General features: G+C 31.8%; 2 protein-coding genes across 2 annotated transcripts; both read left to right on the top strand.

The window, feature by feature from the left end:
* The first annotated feature begins 3,170 nt into the window (after positions 1–3,170).
* LOC138312391 (uncharacterized) lies at positions 3,171–9,898 on the top strand. The gene is made up of 18 exons (XM_069253281.1): positions 3,171–3,355; positions 3,609–3,684; positions 3,880–4,027; positions 4,352–4,407; positions 4,719–4,755; positions 4,980–5,023; positions 5,406–5,475; positions 5,734–5,943; positions 6,024–6,074; positions 6,374–6,427; positions 6,668–6,795; positions 7,104–7,189; positions 7,883–7,944; positions 8,261–8,320; positions 8,563–8,650; positions 8,852–8,928; positions 9,151–9,231; positions 9,571–9,898. The coding sequence occupies exons 10-18, from the start codon at positions 6,398–6,400 to the stop codon at positions 9,811–9,813; spliced, it is 855 nt and encodes a 284-aa protein (XP_069109382.1). The 5' UTR covers positions 3,171–3,355; positions 3,609–3,684; positions 3,880–4,027; positions 4,352–4,407; positions 4,719–4,755; positions 4,980–5,023; positions 5,406–5,475; positions 5,734–5,943; positions 6,024–6,074; positions 6,374–6,397; the 3' UTR covers positions 9,814–9,898.
* Positions 9,899–11,236: 1,338 nt separating this feature from the next.
* On the top strand, positions 11,237–20,670 carry LOC138312392 (uncharacterized). Its single transcript, XM_069253282.1, has 10 exons — positions 11,237–11,301; positions 12,138–12,232; positions 12,686–12,820; positions 14,042–14,142; positions 14,472–14,580; positions 16,174–16,344; positions 19,014–19,058; positions 19,292–19,372; positions 19,555–19,629; positions 20,644–20,670. Exons 3-10 carry the CDS (start codon positions 12,728–12,730, stop codon positions 20,668–20,670), a joined length of 702 nt encoding a protein of 233 aa, XP_069109383.1. The 5' UTR covers positions 11,237–11,301; positions 12,138–12,232; positions 12,686–12,727.
* The last annotated feature ends 1,467 nt before the right edge of the window (positions 20,671–22,137 follow it).

Raw genomic sequence — 22,137 nt, 5'->3', positions numbered from 1 at the left:
TTAACGCATGCACTTCCAGATGGATTTTGTCCATATTATAAAATTTGGCAGACAAATTCCAGGAAATAGCGATAAAAGTTTCCTTTTGTACTGACAGTCTTTAGCACTTGTCATCTGCGTTTGATCGTTCAACCCTGAGATGTTTCAAATTCTTCGCGGCTAGAAATATAAAGTGCGATTTGTATTTTGGACTTGTTAAGATATCAGTTCCAATCGTGATATATTTATCTTTTAAAAACTTATAGGTAAACAGACGAGATAAATCAATTAAATTTAATTATGATATGGTATGGTTCAATTCCTATAAATACTGGGAGTATAAGGACATTAATATTTAACACTGCATGGGTATTTTGGTATAGCAAAGTAAACAGTGATTAATATCTTGATTACAAAGAAGAAATTATTTCAACTGGAATTTAGTACTTACTTGAACGCTATATGGAGGCCGGTGGCTAGCCATCTTTACTGTGAAAACGAAAGCTCTGAAAATGAACAAAGATGCAAATTAAAGCTAATCTTCATCACAGATAACGTCGGTTTTTTGTGCCTTTCTCGGAATCTTTTTTAGAGGTACGAAAAAGGATACGACCAATCAAAAAGTCTTTAGTACGAAAACAAAGACAAATAAGTTTTATAGGTATGGGCACAAAACAACCGAGATCTAAACATATTTTTGTTTTTGATTTTTATTAAATGTATTGCATTATTTTAAGGCAACTGCTTATGACATGTGAAACGTTACAAAATAAATAGATTTTTTGTGTTTGTCTGAATAAAAATCATAATTGTTTTGAAACATTAAAATGTCTAATAGTTACAATTAAATCTATATTCATAGAGATATGCTCTCCATTCGAAAATTAACAAAACGTGACAACATTTATTTAGCAATTAAATGCCATCTTGTATATATTATGTGTGTTGTAAAGGTGTATTGGCAGAGGGTTTTATATTACATGTAATATGAAGCGTGTGACCAATCCCACTGTATTTATTAGATACAATAAAAATATGTAGAAAACAATAAATGTGTTTAAAAAACCGAAAATGTATTTATTATTATGTATTCATAACATGCACATTCAAGAATTTCAAATGTGTTTTGTCAAAATGAAAACATTGGTTCGATATTTGAGACATGTTATTACAAATGCCCTCAGTGTTTAATACACACGTGACTGACGATATTGTATTATGAAAAGTATAAACTGCAAACCAAAAGGTTTTTGTTACAGCACTTTCCATAGGATTAACGAAACGAAAACGAAAGTAGTGTAGGTCTTTTAAAAACCCACCTCTCTTTTCGACTTCTGTGATTCAATCAAACACGCCGTAACGAGAGTCGATGTGGTATCGTTTCATTCTGTCCCACAATCAGTGAAATAAATCTAAATCTCAGCCAGAGTTTAATGGGTGATATATTTTGAACAGTTATTAATGAATTGTTTTATCTTTACAAAACACAGCTATTTTTTTAAATATGTAGTTAGGTATTGAACGAATATTTCACATCAAGTCAAAATATTAATATTTAATGACTGCATATATATTTTTCAAAGAAATTAATTGAAATTACGTTTTAACTAAAACTTTAAAAACAATCATACACTTTTGTGAATATAAAATATATATTTGAACAAATTAGAATATTCTAATAAGTAAAATGAATGCCTATGGCGTGAGAAAACGTAGTGAAAACCAGCTGTTATTAGAATTGAAAACAGAACCACAGATATACATCTCTAATGTAGCAGTTCTGTGACTCCTCGTTTGTTCCTGACACACTTAAGGTTTGTCATAAGCTTAATCAAGGCAATTCCTCTCATTTTCCAATTACTCCTGCAATCAGCCACCTTTTAGCACTACACAAACCCACAAAACAGAGACTGAGGGTACGCCTTCTACTGTAGCCAGGGAAACTGAAAGCTTATGCCTTATACTGCTATTATGGTTATAAAATGAACCTCGAAAGGACGGTCACAATTTAATCATACACCAACATTCAGAACAACACAGGAAAAGTTCATATCAAATATAGGTAGTATTCATACAAAGGAGAGAATAATGAAAAGTATTATCCTCATATAAATACAATGTAGAAACACCTGGGATAACCGATTATTCTAAATAAAATAAAAATGTTCTCAAAATCCATCAATCAATTCAAAGTATCACAAAAAAGACCGACATCATTAAATTTTGTTTACGCCACATCCATTCATACTATTGGTTCAACTTCCTAGAATTTACATTTACTATCCAAATGAAGGGGACATAATTGTGATAAATCTCAAATGTGATAACTGGCATCATTTTTTAAGTATAACTTTCGTTTTCCTTGATGTATTTTCTATTGATGTAATGATAAGATTTGTTATCATCAAATTAATTAATTTATAATGGCAGATTAAAATTGTGTTATTCAACTGTAAAATAACTGACTTAACGGATCTCTCTCAAGTGATATCGGTATTTCGTGATGTTTAACAATATTACAAAGCAGTGTTAAAAAAGATACGTTCATTATAAAAAAATTCCTATTTCCTTTTGTCGTTTATTAAGATTTTAGAAATTATTTAGGGTCCTCGTGAAATAAAGAAAAAAAAACATTTTTTTTTCCTAAAAAGAAAATAAAAGCTAATACGCTGTATAATATTTCAGGAAATAAAATACTGTAATGCCACAACTGTGTGATCGATTTATATCATTTTTGCAAGATTAATACGATTAATAATGGATCATTTTACGACATGCATAGAAACATTCTTACTTACGTTTTCGCACTTTCAACCTATATCTTCATCCTCCATCGATCTTCAATATGAAACCAAAAACCGAAGCTAAGGTTTAGGCGTTGAGTTGATATTCAAACAGAACCTTTCCTCTCTGAGTTTATTCTGAAATAGAACATTATCATAAAATTCCTACTTGCGTTTTCGTTTTGAAATTGGGTTTCCTACTTTCGTTTTCGCTATATATTGCCATAGCTTGTAATATGAAAAAAAAGTTCTACTTTCGAGCAAAATGACAAATTTAGGTATGTCATTTTAAAATATTATAGATGACAACTATTAATTTTACTTTCATACATACATATGTATATACAAAATATAATTTCGAACTCTAAACTCACACAGGTGTTTGTATGACTCATGGTTGATAAGTATAAACTTCCGCTTTCGTTTTGTAAAGCAGTGTCGAGTGTTTTAAGTGTTTGGATTTCATGGTGCACATTGTGGAATAGATCTTTCGTTTTGTCAAGGATTTTTTATGAGGAATGCATTGTTTGTCACCAATAGAGTTTCGTTAACGATTTCGTTTGGAAACATGGCAGTATTACAAGAATAAAAAGGTAAGCAGACAGACGTATGTGTTGTCATGGAATAGCCTATCTATTTATAGGTATATACATTACTGACGTAGTATTAAATATTTCCTAATAAGTTTGATCGGTACATGGAAATACTTTGTATTCATAGTTACGTATATACACTCTTATAAAACTTTAATAGCATTTATACCTATATTTACATACATTACTCCGTTAACTGTCTTATATGTTTTATGTGTAAAGGCACCAAACAAATCGCATTATTTCATTTCAGATGAATGGTAAAAATGAAGCACCTGCCTATATAGTTCCCCTTATATACACCCCTATATGTAAAGTGCAGTATAATGGTACGTAGGGATCTCGAAAGAGTTTATATGGTTATTAAGTTTAACTGGTTACAAATATAACGTATTCTTATGCTTTCTTAAACATGGATTCAAAAGTAAATAAGAAATGTAAAGTTTATGTGTGTGTTCCTGATCAAGTCTTAACGTTAATTTCCCTGGTTTACACATAGTAATCTGTATGTTTCTGTTTGTAAGGGATCCACTCCAGCCAAACACAATTCCAAACCTAACATTACCAAACAACTTCCTGTGACAAATAACGACACGTGTAATTTGAACAAGGAAGATACTGGCCAACAACAACCACGTGTGTCAGACACAACCACAGACACAAAAGACAATCGTAATACTAAAACTATTTATATTGTAGTATAAATATTATTGTTTCAGCGCTTATCACAGATGAAATTTTACGCTAAAATTTAAAAGCATTAATTGCATGTTTAAGTAATTAGTGCGAGTGTTGGAAGTTGTCATTATGACAACGGCTTCAAAATAGCAAATACAAAGATATAAACACACACAGATTGAATGGGAAAATATATTTCTGGCTATTATGTATAGCACAATTTGAGCTCAGGTTTAATGAGAATAAAGTTGAAAGACTTGCTTTATTTTTTAGATTTATGATTATAAGTCAACTAAAACAATATTTATTTACTTGCAGAAATGATTGATGGGTTAAGAGACATTGATGGCCGTAGACATGATACTGTATCAAAGGTTTTGATTTCTTCGTTGCTTCCACTTATAACAAAATTGCTTTTTACTTGATTGAATTGTTTATTCATTTTATCGCATTGTTTAAGCTATTTTCTCAGCACATTCCACGATAACTCACGAGTACAACTAATTGAATGTACATGCGTTAAAAGACATTGAATCCTTATTTGTTTTTTATCTATCTAGTTAGTTTATCTACGAACAATCAAAATCAGTGTATTTTATCTTAAAACGAGTAACGCAATACACATTAACTATAGATGTTGTAATAACGAGTTAAGGTACATGTAAGTTACCTGTTTTTATCATAGGAACGTGGCACAGATACAACGGATATAGATACAAAAGGTAAATATTAGTATATTTTATTAGATATTTCAGTAAAGCAAAGACAAACATAAACGAATGAATACAGTATTTTTTTTTTGATGAACGCCTAAACATAGGAATGGTATTTATCAGTATTTAAGTACTTATATGCCAGACATTGAACAGTTTTATATACCTGTAAGTTTATTTCTAATACACATACTGTTATGTTTTATTGTTTTGAATTGTTTTATTGTATTCAGAGGAATGTCAGTTACCGGACAAAGATTGTGACCAACAAAGCGTGGTAATGTATTTAGCTTAGTACAGTATATGGGAGATAACTCTGGAAACCTTGTTTAATAAAACCCGTCAATATAAATATAACAAATATCTACTTAATTGTTTAAAAAGTATATAAAGATAAAAAAAACTCATGGTATCATAAAACGTTAATGGCAGATATCAGAAATACGACCTTCACATTCAAATGGTGGCATTATCATGTATACATTCAATTATCATTACTTTTAACCATTTATGTAAATATTATTATATTATATTCATATAATCCAATTATGATTTCCCAATGATGTTTTACTGATGAGATACTGATGAGAATTAGTTCATATGTAAATGTTGAAATATCATTTATTGATACATGCTACGTATGTTTACATACAATGTAGGAAAATACGAATGCCGAAAACATACAGAAAACGAAATTAACAACCGAGGAGAGTGCATTCCATAACAGAGGTATGGCATATTATAAGGCAATGCGTTAAAATCTCCTTAAAATATTTGAATGGTCACATTGATATCTCTTAAGTTTTTAGGCAAAAGATCGGTTTCAGTTGATGTATTACGTTACTGGTGAAACGGTTTTACACGGATGTGTCTTATAGTGGCGAAAGGGCTATTTGAAATTCAAAGAAACCCAACATTTAAAGTACCTTTAGAATAATTCATGTGAGAAAAAAAATCAACATTGTCGATATGGTTACCTTCTTTCAGAGTCAATCAAATCGGATGACCGTAAAAGCGATGGAACGAAAGAAAACAATGACGGCAGCGAAGAAAAAAGTGAATGCAATACAGAACAAAGCAAAAAGAAGAAAGAAGATGATGCAGAGAACAACAAGATAAAACAAAGAAGACATTGCAGACAAAAGCGAGGAAAAGAAAGTAGACAGTGCTGACAGAAGTGATGGAAATCTGATACGAGTATCCTTTACAGAGTTAAACAAGTTATTTAATTAGGATATACATAAAAGTGATATGTCTTCTCCTTAACTATCTCCCAGGGCCTTCCAAATGTTCATTCGAGCACATGTTACATTTCTTCACTCATCCAGGTAAGTCATTTTAAGTCATATGCCTAACCGTTCACAAGTATACACAGGAAAATAGCTGTATACTGACCGACGATGACGTAACATGTCTTTCCACAATACAACGAAGGATTTTGGAATATTTTTTCGCTACTGTCTAAACAAGGCTATCTATCATAATATCAAAGCTTTTATCTAAATAAATCTTGACGGTAGTTTTCTGCTGCTTAAAGACAACGTTTATATTTTCTACATATAACCAATAAAATACATTTAAATACTGCGCTTCTCTTGGTTGAATAATGAATATTTTCGTATTACAGGTTTTGGCACAAACGCCAGGCTTCATGAATAAATTGATTTCATCCAATCAACAGGTAAGCACTGTAAACATACAATGTAATAAATACCTTCTTAGTTTTTTATGGATATTATATTGCGTGTGCGAGAGACAGTTTCCAATGCATTTTAATTGACGACACCATCAATTAAGATTTTAATTAAACATTTTATGATATAACTTAAGATGACGATTTCACCTGTCACCATATGTTCTTCTCTACAACTCTGTTATCCTCCCTCCTGTTATCATGTTGATACGTATTTTCTTACTTCAGAGCAACCATGTGGCAGACATTTTGATTAGACTATTTGTGGATATCAATGATATGAAGCAGGAGAGAAGCCAAACAGAAGAAAGTCTGTATACTCTTGTTGTAGATTTACAGGATTCAATGTCTAAACGGTAAATGCATACACTTTTTATCTATATAAGTTACACTGATAAATTTGTCAAACTTTACATTGGCTAAAAATTGAAAATTCTTTGTTAGCAGTTCTATATCACAACAATTACTATTGAATCAAATAAATTTAAGGCTTTAAGTACCTGTTTAAATGTCTAATTTTGAGGAGTGTTAACTTTGTACAGTAGGGTATTTAGAGTTATTGGACACAAAGATACGACTATTTATGTTTAAGGCCTCTGGTATTGTCTCAAATCACAACTATCAATCAAAACTATCAAATCTTTGTTTTTTGCATTTTTAATAGGGATGGGTGTTTCAGCCGTGGAAACCAGAACGACTGTCACTCACTGTATCTGTGTTTGATTAATGCCTTGGAGGAGGAAATCGAAGGTAAGTGTGATTTCTATATTACAATCTCATCTCTTCCAAACATTAAGTATGCAGTGTGGTAGTGTTTCTGAGAAAAAAACTTATTCCTAAGTATATAATTTGTTTCCTGTTCAAATTAATATGACACAAATGTAACAGTTCAGCTCAATTTCAGGTTCCAAAATGCAATCATAAAGTCTCCTTTTATTGACAAATAATATTGTTGCATTTAAACATTGACGTTTTGCATTATCATACAAGTTGATGACAACTATCGCAATATCTGTATTTCATTATGAAATTATAATATTTTCAGTTATAGAGCATTCTTTGTTTGTAAAAAAGATATGTTGAACACAGCAGCATTTTTTCAGACGTGCAAATAATGGTTTCGAATATGTTAATATAATATATTAATAGTCTATTAATATAATGTGCACAGGCAAAATGTTCAAGATAACATTGATAGGAAACGATTTTAGTGTGAAATTGAACTGAAATTGAACTGAGACATAACCCAACACGTTAACGGAAGTTTCTTTGACTTTACATGAAGACATTTTGTCTGTGTGTATTGTACATTGACGTGATGTATTGCCTTGAAAGTTGTATCATAATTAAATGTTTCAAAATATTTAAAACCTATTTCTAATCAAGTAAAAGTTCTCATGTGATGAATACTTTTTGTTTATAGATTTTTATTAATCATTTCAGGGTCAGCATCGTTATTTGAAGGACAGATTCGACACATGTTTTGGTATTCAACATGTGATCACGTACGTATTATTGCAATGATTGTTTTAAAGTTTTATAAATGCTTGTTGTATTTTTCCATCGAAATACTGCATATAAATATTGTTAAAAATCATGTTCTTGAAAGGTATGATAGTATCACACGCTATACGTACAGTCATTGTTTTTCACAGAATTAGTCTTCAAATAACAAAAACAAATATGTTTTTTTCTTAGTAAACCTGGTACAAAAGACAAGGTGACAAATCTGTAGGTTGCACAATAATAATAAAAATATACATGAAGATAAAAAGAAACTATAAATTGTAAATCTGAATTTAAAAAAGAAATAGTTGACAGGTTGAGAAAAGTTCCACCGAGTGTTTCCTTTCCCTGCTCCTGCCAGTGGAAAACAGTGAGGTAAGTGTATTGTTCTTTTTCAGTTTTTATCACACATGTTTAATAAGCTAATCAATAATAAAATACCTTTTTAAAAAATCAGACATAAGGAAACTATCGGTGTTTTAAAAAAAATGAGGTTTAACCTTTATAATTAAGATATAAATTAGATATAAGGTGTTAAAGGGACCATTGCAATTCCAAGGACGTATATGAGACTTTAAAAACCTTGGTAATTATGACAATCCTCTAAATAATTTCAGTGTTCGATGGAAGACGGTCTTGAAATGTTAGAAGAGATAATTACCTTTGACGGGGCCCAGGTACCATGTTCAATTTGTTTGGATGAAGGTATATACCATTGAGGTCAATATCAATTTAATCCATCAGTATTTGAGATAAAATGATCCTTTCTGTTTTGTTTGTTTTGCATTTGAGAACAATTGATCAATTTTAACAACTAATGTGCCTACTTCATAAAAAACAAATTTAGAATATCAAATGATATGTCATAAAAAATGGCTAGAATGATTTGTATAACTTATTTTGTAGAAACCATCACCTGCAAACAGAGTGTAAAGGAGACTGTGCCTGAGATACTCGTTTTACAGTTGGCACGGTTTAAACAGGTGGGTAGACCCAACCAGGCTTTTAGGAGGATGGATAGTACCAAAGTCAGCTTAGATCTTACCACTACCTAAACACATTAGACTGCATATAAGGACAGAAAATAGACTTTCTGGGAAACGCATATATATATAATGATATAACTTTAACTGAATAACTGAATTTTTCTTATCCATAAGATAAATTATTAATAAAGTAAATTTCTCATATTGGTTGTTCCTTAGGATGAGTGCGGAAACTTGTATAAACATAATGGAATGGTACACTACCCACCTAGCCTGTCCCTCACAGTCAGTAATACACAGGTAACAAAACATTGCTTTTATAAAGTATCAAAATACCTATTGAAAATGTAATGTTTCTATTCAAAATAGATGGATTATTTCATGTAAATATTTTTTTTCAATTCTGCAGCTGTTTTAAATTTTTGTTTTCGTATGGTTTCACATGGTTTTAAAGGTTGATCAAATTCCGATACTCGATATTGAAATTCAAGTTTTCAAGTCGGATCTTTCTCCAGATAATAAATTGAGTAAGATTTGTTAAAAGGAAATCGCACTCTTGGGGTAAGAGACCGAATAGCTCTAGGATGTGTTCCTTAAAAATCAATCGCTTTAAAATGTAACTTTTTCTATTTTACACAGGACTCTTCGGAGAAAGTTAATTACGACCTTTACGGAGTCATCTGTCACGAGGGAGACCTAGAGAAAGGTCATTACTGGTGTTATGTTAAAAAAGATGGTTGGAACCCGGACAATATCTATCTCTGGCACCTATGTGCAGACTCTTACGTCAGAAGGTTAGAGGTCAGGGAGGAGTGGCCTGATTCACCTTTCGCCTATCTTCTCTTTTACAAGCAAACCAAGTTTAACACAAAAGTTCTATAGAAGAAAGGCGTTTTATTGTAAAACAGATGTTATGGTATCAGATACCAATACAGTCTATGCTCATTTTGTTGTTAATTTATTAATAAAATTGTTTCTTCTTATTTCAATTCCACTTTGTTTTATTTAATCAACAATATTGTGTGGTTGAATAGCTTTATCGTTTCTATGATTATATGGATATTGGAATGTCACTTTCATTACATACACAAATTATTCTTATTCAAAAACATTCAATACATATTCGTTAAATACAAGTAAGTTTCGTGTCCGTGATAGAAAATTGAGAGTTTTTGTCTCCGCCAAGAAATCTAATATTGTCGTCCTTTCCATACACTTTCTGACCGTAAAGTTATTAGTTATATGAAGGTTATGGAAAGTAGTTTTCAACAAATATTTTGAAATACAATTTGATTACAATTTGGATCAAGCTTCCACATCAAATTAGTATACTGATCATGAACATAGGATTTTGTTAATAACAAATAGTTTTAGATAATGATAATATGTAATATGTAAGTCGAGTGGAAGACGACAAGCCGAATAATTCGAAACATCAGAAAACAGTAAGCATTCTTCGGTCAAGAATTCGTTTTGATTACAATACACAGTTATAGTGTTAGGCACTAACCGAGAGGATGAAGTTTATAAATCTAAATTGTATGTTGAAAAGCGATAGGAAACGATTTTAAGAAAGTAAAGAAAAGATCTTCAAAACAAGACAGGAGAAATTATCACAAGATGAAACTCTATTGTCTCACATGCATAAATTTGATAGTGATGAATTATGATCTGAATAACCAGGCAGTCAGTGTCTGCTTTTAGAATAGAAACCAACTAGATTTCTTCACTCTGCTATTTCTCTACCGATTTAAGATATTTTGTTACTGATGTCGTGATTATTCGTTGCTATCATACAAACTCGGACACGTTAAAAGAAATACAGAAATGACCAATTAAAGTCTACTAATATTTTGTTACATACTGTCCATTCTTTATTGTGTCCTTGACCTAAACTCATAGACACAATGGGTTGATGTTCTACAAACTTAAATCAATCAACACAAACGTTAAAAAGTTCTTTGGGAGGGACACTTACAAAACATCGGATACAAAAAATGCATTGTTCGTTGTACGTATGATTGTTCCAGAACAATGCTAAGGAAAATATTTTAGTGTACAGGTATAGTATACAGTACGATATATAGACACCATACTTACGGCAGACAAAACAAGTCCAGTAATATAATGGCTGTGAACCCAATAACGCATGGGAGATCTTTACCGTGAGGCTAATGTCGTTCGATAAATATAGCAACAGGTTATACGGGATTTACGTCTACTTTCACTTTGTTGGTTATCAAAAATGCAGTTTCGTTTCGTATAACACTACAAATTTAGAAAAATGTATTGCTCATTATAAAGAGTATTAACCATGTCAAAACGAAAGTACGAAAACGAAAGTAAAACGTATCTTAAAATGGAAGACAGGTGAGTTTTATCACAAAAGCTTATTTCATACTTATTTTATGGTTAATGAAAGTCTTACATAACACTTATATATAATGCCATATAACATTTAGTACAAAATGATATAAGATCATTCGAATTCCAAATGGTTATATTTTACATCCAGTATTTCAACAACAAGATAATAGAGAAGATCAAGATTAAAAAAGATCTGTACATTATAAAATGAACTAGCTAATACTTTAAATACTTACAAGGTGACCCACTAACGGTACTACATACAACAAGTTGCGGGCGCTCATGTCAGCTCTGGTTTTACAGGGTATGGCATTAGGAAAGAAAATGGCCAACATTTTACGACAACTGTTATTTATATGGTTTTCATTTAACCATGTCAGAGAAGAAATGGATATAAAGAGTCACATGGCGATATCCTTTGTTTGATATATTCTTATTATGTCTATTTTGACTAATGACGAGATAATGTGAATGCAGTCATACATATAACAGTATCAGAACTGAACTTGGTCAGTCATCGACGACATCTTGTATTTTTTAAAATCATTTTTTTCATACGCGACTGAAGAGGTGAGAGGTGAAATGCCAGTTATCGTTAAAACATGATTTTATAAATCGATTATTTTAAAATATATCATAGAACATGTACTCATATCAGCAAAGGCAATTTGAAAAGCACAAAAATACTTAAAAGAAAAGGGAAACAATGATATAACAATACGAACTATATCGTACCATAAAGACTTTAGAACAGCTGATTAAACCAATACATACTTTGTATTTACACGTCGTTTCTGTCATTATACTTACTATTACATATTGGTATTATTTTTATTTAGATATTCCATCGTCCATCTTGTCACATAACGGATCATGCGTAATACCAAAGTCAAAAATCATTCAGGAACCTCAGTGGTGCCATCCAAGCGAAAAGGTAAGTTGTTATTTCTAGTTTTAAGCGAACTAAAAAATGTACCAAGTGGTTAGCATATATACATATATTAATTAATACAATTTATCTTGCCTGGATTTGTAAAAATCCCGAAACGAACCAATTCTGTAAAAAATGAATTTGTCTTAAAAAGAATTGATGAATTGATCAGAAAGAGGATAGTTCGCTGATTGTTTCACGCGTTATAAATTTGTGTGGTCATTTAAGGACAAGGTAGACTATAATCCCATGTTTTTGGAACATCAATCTGTCAGTTCCATGCAACTGCCTTACGTAATTTTCAAAATAAAACTTCAAAATTAAAAACATATTGGTGGGAAAGGGTCTTTCATCGATTTTTTAATTGCTGTTGTGTGAAACGTTGTATTATACTGGTTTGTAAAATACATTGTAACCAATTAGAATATTACTCAGCTCTCATTCATTTTGTCAAAGGTTTTTCTAAAGATGCTGCTAAACCATCATTGGTGACTATAAATGGTTGGACAGAAAAACGACAAGAACAAAACTTCCGGTTTTGACAACTCTCATGGAAATTATTTTGACGATACTGGACAAGTGAAAACAACGGTAACGTCATAATTATGTATTCAGAACTATCGATTATGCACGCAACTAATCTTTATAACACTTTACCTAAACGTTTACGATAAGAAAAGCAGATGTATAATTATGTTTAAAATGTATTGAGGATATCAATAAGTTAAACGATGAAATGCTGTATTCTCATACTCATATATATTTTATGGGGCCGCGGTGGGCGAGTGGTTAAGATGACTGGACATATTACCACAATCCCTCCACCTCTGGGTCGCGAGTTCGAATCCCACAGTTGCCAGGACTTTCTCCGGATACTCAGACTTTCCTCCACCATCACACTTGGCACGTCCTTACGTGACCCTGGATGTTAATAGGACGTTAAACTAATAAATCCCAAACCCCTTTCATATTCTATTCTCTCATTACTACCCCATCCGTAGTTTTGCAAATTAAGAGACATTATTTCTAACAACAGTGTTTTTATCCCTGTTTCACTCAGAGGATGATTTGTACATACAATTTTACATTTGCATATTCATTTTATTATCTCTGTTAAACGCAAAGTTGCCGCAAGAATACACACATGGGAACACTGTCTTCACAAGTAGTGTGGATGCGCAACCAGTTAGGCCTATTGTATCTGTATTGCCAAATCTTCAATGTATACATGAGTTTAAAAGCAATGGGGAAATTTTAAATTATATATCAGAACATAAAATGTTTTAGAAATATTTATAAACGGATACAAAAAAGATTAAGTTATTGTAGAACTATATTTTGTTTACTTTCTGAACGTACAACATTTCATGCCAAAATTGATGCCAACTGTTTCAGGATTACATCATTTGACCGCCTGTTACGTCAATCGTATAATGGTGAAGTACCAAAGGTGTATTTTAACAGAACATAAACCCCCTGTGGGACCAGAGGGGTGGGGCCAAATAGGATCAAAATGACTAAAATTTCAAGAAAAATTTCTTCTGAGTTCTCAGGTTTGATGGAAGCAAATACTCTTCATAGATTAAAAAGTCAAATCTATAAAATCACTGACCGACTTCAAGGGCCACTATATAGTGTTTATATCTCTTTGCTTCATTCTATATACGAACTCAGGTGACCGTTAAGGCTGATGGCCTCTTGTTTGATTTTGTTGTTGTTTATGATGTGTAAACTGCCTTAATTTGTCCAGATATTTCAACATAACGCTGATACATAAACATATAATGATGTATGATGTGATTTGTGCATTAGGTATGTGGTAAACTACGTTGCACAATCTGCTATGGTGACAATGGTAAGGTAACAGTAAAGGACATATATTGGCGATCTCCGGATTTCCCAATAGTTGGAACGTAAGTCTAATTTCCTAATGTTTACCTGTCTGTAATCACAACAATACGTATTAAAAATTTAAAGCCAGTTGATATCAAAAACAATAGTAACGTTAGCATATAACGCGTGTTTAACGAAACTGTAACTGTCGCTTTAGATGCTATTGCGTTAGTTATATCGTTTTTGACATGAACAAAATCAGGGTTTATCTGATGGTAAAAGTATGCATGAGGCTTATATTAGGTATATCACATAATATTGTTTTTAAATTATACCATGAATGTTAAACTTTAGCTTCTATCATACATTATTATGTATACCACCATAAATACAGTATTTGATGATACAGATATATAGAAGTATGCGCGTTGACAGAAGGAAAGAATGGCAAACCAAAGAAATCAAAAACGGTAAAGAAGGAGAGAGATGGAGAACGTAAATATGACGAAAATCTCCAAGTAAGTCAACTTTGAGGATACATCTGAAATTGGATATGTATATGAAACGCAAATTTATCATGTATAGGTAAAATTACTTTGTAGGAATATAATATGAGTTTTGAGAGTTATTGTTCATAGTGTTTTCCTTATAAATTATCGAGCTTGCGTCAATTTTATTTTTCATTTCAATCAGTCATAAATCCAAAATGGTTAGGCAACAAGCTAAGCATATATAAGCCTTCTTCTGTGAGTGAGATAGTAGTTTGTGATATCACTTTTGAGGGATTAGGAAATCATATGAACAAACAATTTACGTAGAGTCTTAAAGCATCCTTCAAAAATAGCATAGCATAGTGGCGTTATCGAAATAAAGAGATAAAAATATTCTTCTGAAAGACAATTTTATGTCCTTTATGCAATCGTGCGTTTTGTTACTAAATACTGAGCTGCAAACAAATGCATATAAATAGATAATTATATATGAGTAATTTGTTCTCAATAACTTCATAGGATTGCTTCCAAACTTCTCATCTTTGACCCACCGTTTCATCATTTAACTAACAATAACTTTGAATCGGAACATTCTCATTTATTTATTATCCTTCACTAAAGAATTTCAAATTTCATTTTCATTTTTTCGTGTTCGTGGGCTCTTTAGTGTGTATACCATACAGTACTTCGTTTACTTATCGTTGCTAACATCCATATATGTATTTCTTTCATACCTATGGGTGTAATACTGGCTGGTCTAGGGCAATACACTCATGTCGCCTGAGGCTGTATTGCATGGCTACCCATGCAATTAAAGCCTCGTGACGTCACGGCGTCAAACAAAATTTCTATTTTCACGGTAAAACTTTAACATTTTTTTCACAAAATTTGGCTGGTTTAACTATAAAAGATGCATACAATGGGTTTTTTTTGTTGAAAATATTACGTAATTTTTCATATATGGAAAATTGACTTCCAGTCGTGAATTTCTTCGAATTTTTATCAAAATGGGGGGGATATTATAGTTGTAACATTGCAATAAAACGTCGAGGTATGAAAGAAAAATACTCTTTCATAAGTGGATATGAAGGATAGGGATATTCTACCCTCGGGATCACAAAATGTTGCAAAACCCTCGGCAAGCCTCGGGTTTTACTACATTTTGTGACCCTCGGGTAGAATATCCCTATCCTTCATATTCACATATGAAAGAGTCTTATAATACTGTATATGCTATAACTACATAAAGTACATGTATCAGTAAATGGGTTTTTTCATTTCCATCAAGCTTATGACTTCTTCATAAATCAAGAAACGCTTCTAAAGGAAATACCGATAAAGTACTAATTATTATTTCACTAAAACAAAATACTACATTTTGAAAAGAGATTTACCATAACAAACAATTGCTAAGGTACATGATACGTATTGATGAAACAAGTAAGTAAACCAATCTATCGGTTATGATGTATTTCTAGTTTGTATTACGATGGAAAATATCTACATATCCTATCTAGATATTTGGATCATATAATGTAAGATTTGTATTTGTTGTGTCAACCTACATTACGATACAAAATTTTGAACTTGCAATATTATTTTGTTCATATATTTCAACAGGTTCGCTGTGCGGAAAATTCTCTTGGTAAATCCAAATTGGTGATATCTGTTTGGAGGGATAAGAAAAGAATTTTCGATACTCGAAAACCTTTTGAGCGGATATGTTTAAATCTACACAATATGGAGAAAGGCAAGGAATACACTGAATGTTTTCAACTTAATCACTGCACGGTAAAATTACAAAATTGTATTTTTCCTTATATACTGGTAGTTCAATTTAAAGAAATTGAAATCTGACCCAAGAAAAAAAAAAGAAACCTTTAGGAGAGAATCATATGAAACAAAGTTGAGTCTGACTTCAGGACTGGGCATATTTGCTTTAAAATAGAGATTATATTATTGTACTTTTTTTTATTAAAAAACAATCATTTTAATTGTTTGCCCTTTTGGTAAGATGCACGTGTATCTAAAATGCAAATGTATAAAAAGTACTACATATTTATAAGAAGCTTTTCCTTTTGTATATTTTTCCTTCAAGTTTCCTTACGTTTCGTTTTCTTCTCTCTTTTTATATAATTTATCTTATGGAGTAAGGGTATTTTTTCAATAAGTGATCACCTATTTATGCAAGTCAGTTTGAGCATAATTAAAAAAAAAAAAAACATCTAAACCAAACCAAGAATAGTTATACAATTCTACAACTAAGCGTTTCTTTGATTGTTCCTAACGAATTAAATTCTTTTTGACTATCTGTGTTTAATAATTCTATTACTTTGAAGACAGACGGTCTATCTTCATATATTTTGTCTAATGTTTGAATACTTTTGACATACGAATAAAAAAAGAAATTCATCTTCAACTTCCAAAGCATTGCAGTCAATACAATATCTACTACACCGGATTTTTACACCGTACTATGTCCATATTTCGTTATCCTTGACTATACCACCCTTCCGAGAACTAAAACGTTTTATCTGTATTCACGGTCACCTTCAATTCTCAGAGTAAGAACTTAACTTTATTTAAAAGGCACTGTAGACCTTCAACTGATTCTAAAGAATATCACTAACTCATCTGAGTACAATAGGAAATATAAAAGTTATATTGCTATATTATAAAAATATTACCATAAGCTATTTTTATACAAATTTTTTTATTGCCTTACCTGATCCGCCCAAGCAATTATCAGAGAACTTTGAAAAATATTTCTTTGAATTTTTATGGAATGAAAAGACTTACGAAGTAAGCGTACTGTTATGTATGTGAATCTTCGAGTACAACATATTATTTCTTTTGTTTTTTTAAAAATGTGTGTGAATTAGAAATACTTTGAATTCATCACCATGGAAAACACTGTTATAAGATCAAATTGAACTTAATGGTGGTGATAAGAAAATCAAAATTAAAAGCGAAGGTCTTTTAAGAATTTTATAATCCCTAACACAATTTCTGGGAAGAGAATCTAAACACTTATCTGGTGATGAACTCCCCACAACCAATAGATGCTTCTCGAACAATACATAAAAAATGATAACAATATAATATTATTATATAAACAATGGTGTGAAAAAGGTGTATATTTTACTTGCGATTTTGCTGGGAATTAATAATGGTTTTTTAGCATATGATAATTTTTTGTATGAAATTTAATTTGAATATTAATTTTTATGGAATTTTAAGGAATTTGGAATGCAATACCAAGATCTTGGAAACATATCTTATATCACAATAATAAACCACTGGAAATGAAACCATGTAAACATATCTAATTTGAATGTTGTTTCTTTTAATATATACATATATATTGCAATTCATGCAAAACCTCTGTTTTTTCATATTTTCATAGCAAAAAGTGCATTTATAGAATATGCCTCACAATTAAATACTAAGTGTTTTGTCCGTGTTGATAAATTTAGATCGTGTAAATTACTATACCTTGCATGTTAATGAAGTAGAAAGTTTTGTGTACAAAAGGGCTCTAAAGTTCTTTTCTCATTATTGTCATTGATCAATTGTGTATGACATATAAAAGTGACAGCAAAAATTGAAAATAATAGTTTTTCTTGACAGATATTTCAACTTTACTAAAGATAGTGTGTATGAACGTATTTGAAAAGGAAATGGAATGTTGAATACATACCCTCTTAATGAATAGCTCTTATTAAAGAAGGACGGGTCCCAGGAAATTCATTCAGTCATGCTCTCTAAATCATATATATATTTAATTGGTGTATGTTGCATATACATTTGATATATAAAATGCAGTACTTGAAGTTTTGTCAAACGAATGCTAATTTTTATTGGAGACAGTGAATTTGTCTGGTGCTTGTTTCCTCGGGGATAAAAATGCAAAGCCAAGCTGCGAATGGTCAAATTACCACTACTAATATTTTCTAAATATTTTCTTTTTCATTTTGGTAAGTACGGTTTATGTGATTTTGTTTGTTCCACAGCCAGCGAATATTTTTATGTGACGTTTGGATGACTGTTACGATGTATACAATGCCATCTCTATCAGACAAAATCAAACATCATGCATGAAATGTTCACTGGTTATGGTACCAATATCATTGCATAAACAATTTTCTGAATTACCGAGATTTGATACAGATATATTTAAGATACATTGCATTATTATTGCCTTACAGTTGGTTAAAAAGTTTCAAGATATTATTCCAGCTTTTATATTGCGTGTTCATATAATTGTCTAACAAATATACAGATTTGTGAATCTAAAACATCCATATATACCTGCTGATAGCTTCCGAATAGAACAAAACAATTACTACTACGTTTCATGAATATACCAAAACACTCGAAACTATACATTACCAAATATTTCTTCTTGCTTTTTGCAACATCATTCACTTTAATAATCGATATTCCATGTGTTGTTACAGAGAACCGACGTGTACAAAGATGATCCTGAATCCATCGACCTTCAAGTACGGGTAGACGACATGTCAATGCAGCTTCAAAAAGTTCATATTATGAAATGGTTTCCGGAAGTCACCTACCGTATTTAGTATCATTTATTATTTTAAACCATGTTTTCAGTTTGTGTTTCTATGTTCCGACCTCCCTCTACCAAATCATTGCGCTTAATTCGTCTCCTGAGTGAAGGCGACTCCATTTACTTTAATAATCTAACTTTGTATCTTGTTTCTTTTTTTAACAGAAGAATGATGAGCAAAAAGAAGATCCAGACGTTACCGGGTCGGGAACACGGGAAGATGACAATAAGACAGCACATCAAAAGGTAAACTTGATTGTGATTGTTCTCACTTATTAACTTGAAAAACGAAAACGTGAATGTCGAAGATAAAAAAACCAGGACGCACGTGAATACATTATTTCTGTTGTGTTGTACACGTGTTTTGATGTCTTATCATGGCAACGTAAGAGCTGGTTCTGTAAGAAAGTGACTTTATTATTTTGTAGAAAAATGAAGAGAAGAAAGATACTTCAGAATCTTCTGGGCTGGGGACACAGTTTAATACAACACGGTATCAAAAGGTAAACAAACACTAATTATTACTTTTATTTTGCACAACGAAACCTTAAAAGCGACATTATATTCATTCGATCTGAAGACACAGAATGATGACAGTATAACACAGAATAACAGGTAACGGTAGAGCTACTGCGACCATTCAAATTTTAGTTTTGAAAGAAATAAATGATTCAAATCTTTGGCAAATCTATGACAGTATTCTTCAAGCCTAATTCTGGAATGCCTATAGTTTATAACATGTCTTCTGTATGGTAAAAACACTTAATGTTCATAATGGATCAAGCATTTGCTCATAAGATAATTTATATATCTTCCGATCAAAACATTTATGATTCAGCCATGCCCGCAAAGGTATTGTCACAATTTGCCAAGTCATCTTTGGTAATTTGTTTGATACAAACTAATCACATTCGAGACAGATATTTCTACCACATCGGACAGAGATATCTGCGCATCCGGCGTGGGTAGGTTTACTCTGTGGATAAGACAAGCCTGCACGCGTAGAACATATCCGTGTGAATAAGTTGTTTAACGTCATATTGTAATAAACAATAACCTATGCAGTCCAATTGGACAATCCGTTTAACCTTTGACCTCGAGCTCGTGCTTCACGCGCATTCTAAACTTTGTACTAATCATCGTAAATAGAAATAATATAAAGTCAAACTAATCATAATCCGTATACATTTATCCAATGCTGATGATCAAGTTACGCTTTTTCAAACTCTCTCCTTATCCTTTTTCATACCTAGCTGACGACAAAAACTATACCTCAAACATAACTTCCGGTTGCCGACGACATGATCTTTCGCGCATCCTTTCTACGGTAATTCACAGATGACTTATATCACGTTAAATATATTATCTTATTCTGTCGGTATTATCCATGAAAAAACAGACTAATTTTTATCCAAATAAAACAGATGAAATGACCGGAGATACGTGTGTTACGATCCGTAACGGCGAATATTATACACAGGAATGTAAATTCATGACATCGTCATATTTCCTATCAGAACAACGGAGGCCTAGCCCCGATCTGAGAATGATTATAAATTCAGCTACACTCAATGTGATATACGTGATTAAAAGACAGAGAATCATAATTATATTCATTATTGATATTGACATGAATAATAGAATGTATGTTGTGTTATTATAATTACTTGTGTGATGAATAACTGTCGAACTAACTGGCGATTTGAATCTAGCGTGTTAACGTTAGAGTCAAGTATTGAGATTCAACAGATAACGAAAATGACACAAAGTACATATATTTTTATCAGGAAACATGTATAAATATGTTCTGTTATGTTCATGGAAGTCACCTGAACCATGCTGTAAGATTGGTATGTCATAAAACGTCGTATTCTAGCTAACTGGCGATTTGAATCTAGCGTGTTAACGTTAGAGTCAAGTATTGAGATTCAACAGATAACGAAAATGACACAAAGTACATATATTTTATCAGGAAACATGTATAAATATGTTCTGTTATGTTCATGGAAGTCACCTGAACCATGCTGCAAGATTGGTATGTCATAAAACGTCGTATTCTAGCCAAACCACGTCTCTGTAAACGACAGCCTGCTTTCCGTGTATTTCGCCATTTTTTATGGTTGGATTTCGCGGATTCCGCACGCGCTATGTAACAAGCGTTTTGATTGGCTCGGACTCGTCGGATGATCACCAGCGCAGGCTATAAAAGGGGGTGAAATCGGACGGAAAGTCAGAACTCATTTGAGCTCCCAAACGAGTGGTCGCCTCTTCTGGCCCTAAACTTTGGAAAGCCTCGAGTCTCCTCAAACCAATGACCTAATAGTGGTTCAAGATGTTTGAGCTTCTCCGTAAAGGGAACTTAACGTTCCAAGGGGAATAACTCTTATAGAGTTAAGTTACAAAGCTCTCAGAATATGAGTGTTGTCCGTTGGCGAAAACGGGGAAACGTCTCCGTATTCGGAAACACTATTTGTAGACGGAAGCACCTCTGTCTATAGACTCATTACATATTCTTATCTAATAATTAATGTTTATTATAATAGCTTTTATATAGTAGGTATTTATTTCTCCATATTCGGAGCATTATACCAGTATAGATGGAAGCACCTCCATCTATGGAAATGTTCCATATTCCAATAATGTATTCAAGGATATAGATCAGTGTTTAGTGTAGAATGTTTGTATAACCTTTGTAAATCTCGATGTATCCAGTACCTGTACTTTGATGATTTATGATTATAATAAATCATAAGTTGATTTTTATTCCTGACTTTGTTCTTTTTATGGAGTAGTGCTAGGCTGGAACCGAATCCCTTATATATTACTTTTATTTGGTGATTGCTGAAATACGCAACCCGACTCGAAAAGTTACATTGGTGTCAGAAGTGGGATCAACTGAGTTCCAGTGTCTAGTGAATCCATAAAAAGAACATTAAATTGGTATATAAAAAAAAAGACAAATTTGAATCTGAGATATTAAGTTAATCTTTACTGAAATCATAAAAATCTGT

Source organism: Argopecten irradians, unplaced genomic scaffold (assembly GCF_041381155.1).
Source record: "Argopecten irradians isolate NY unplaced genomic scaffold, Ai_NY scaffold_0302, whole genome shotgun sequence".
Classification (NCBI taxonomy): Eukaryota; Metazoa; Mollusca; class Bivalvia; order Pectinida; family Pectinidae; genus Argopecten; species Argopecten irradians.
Note: the sequence above shows the minus strand (reverse complement) of the source record. Positions and strands in the feature narration are given on the sequence as shown.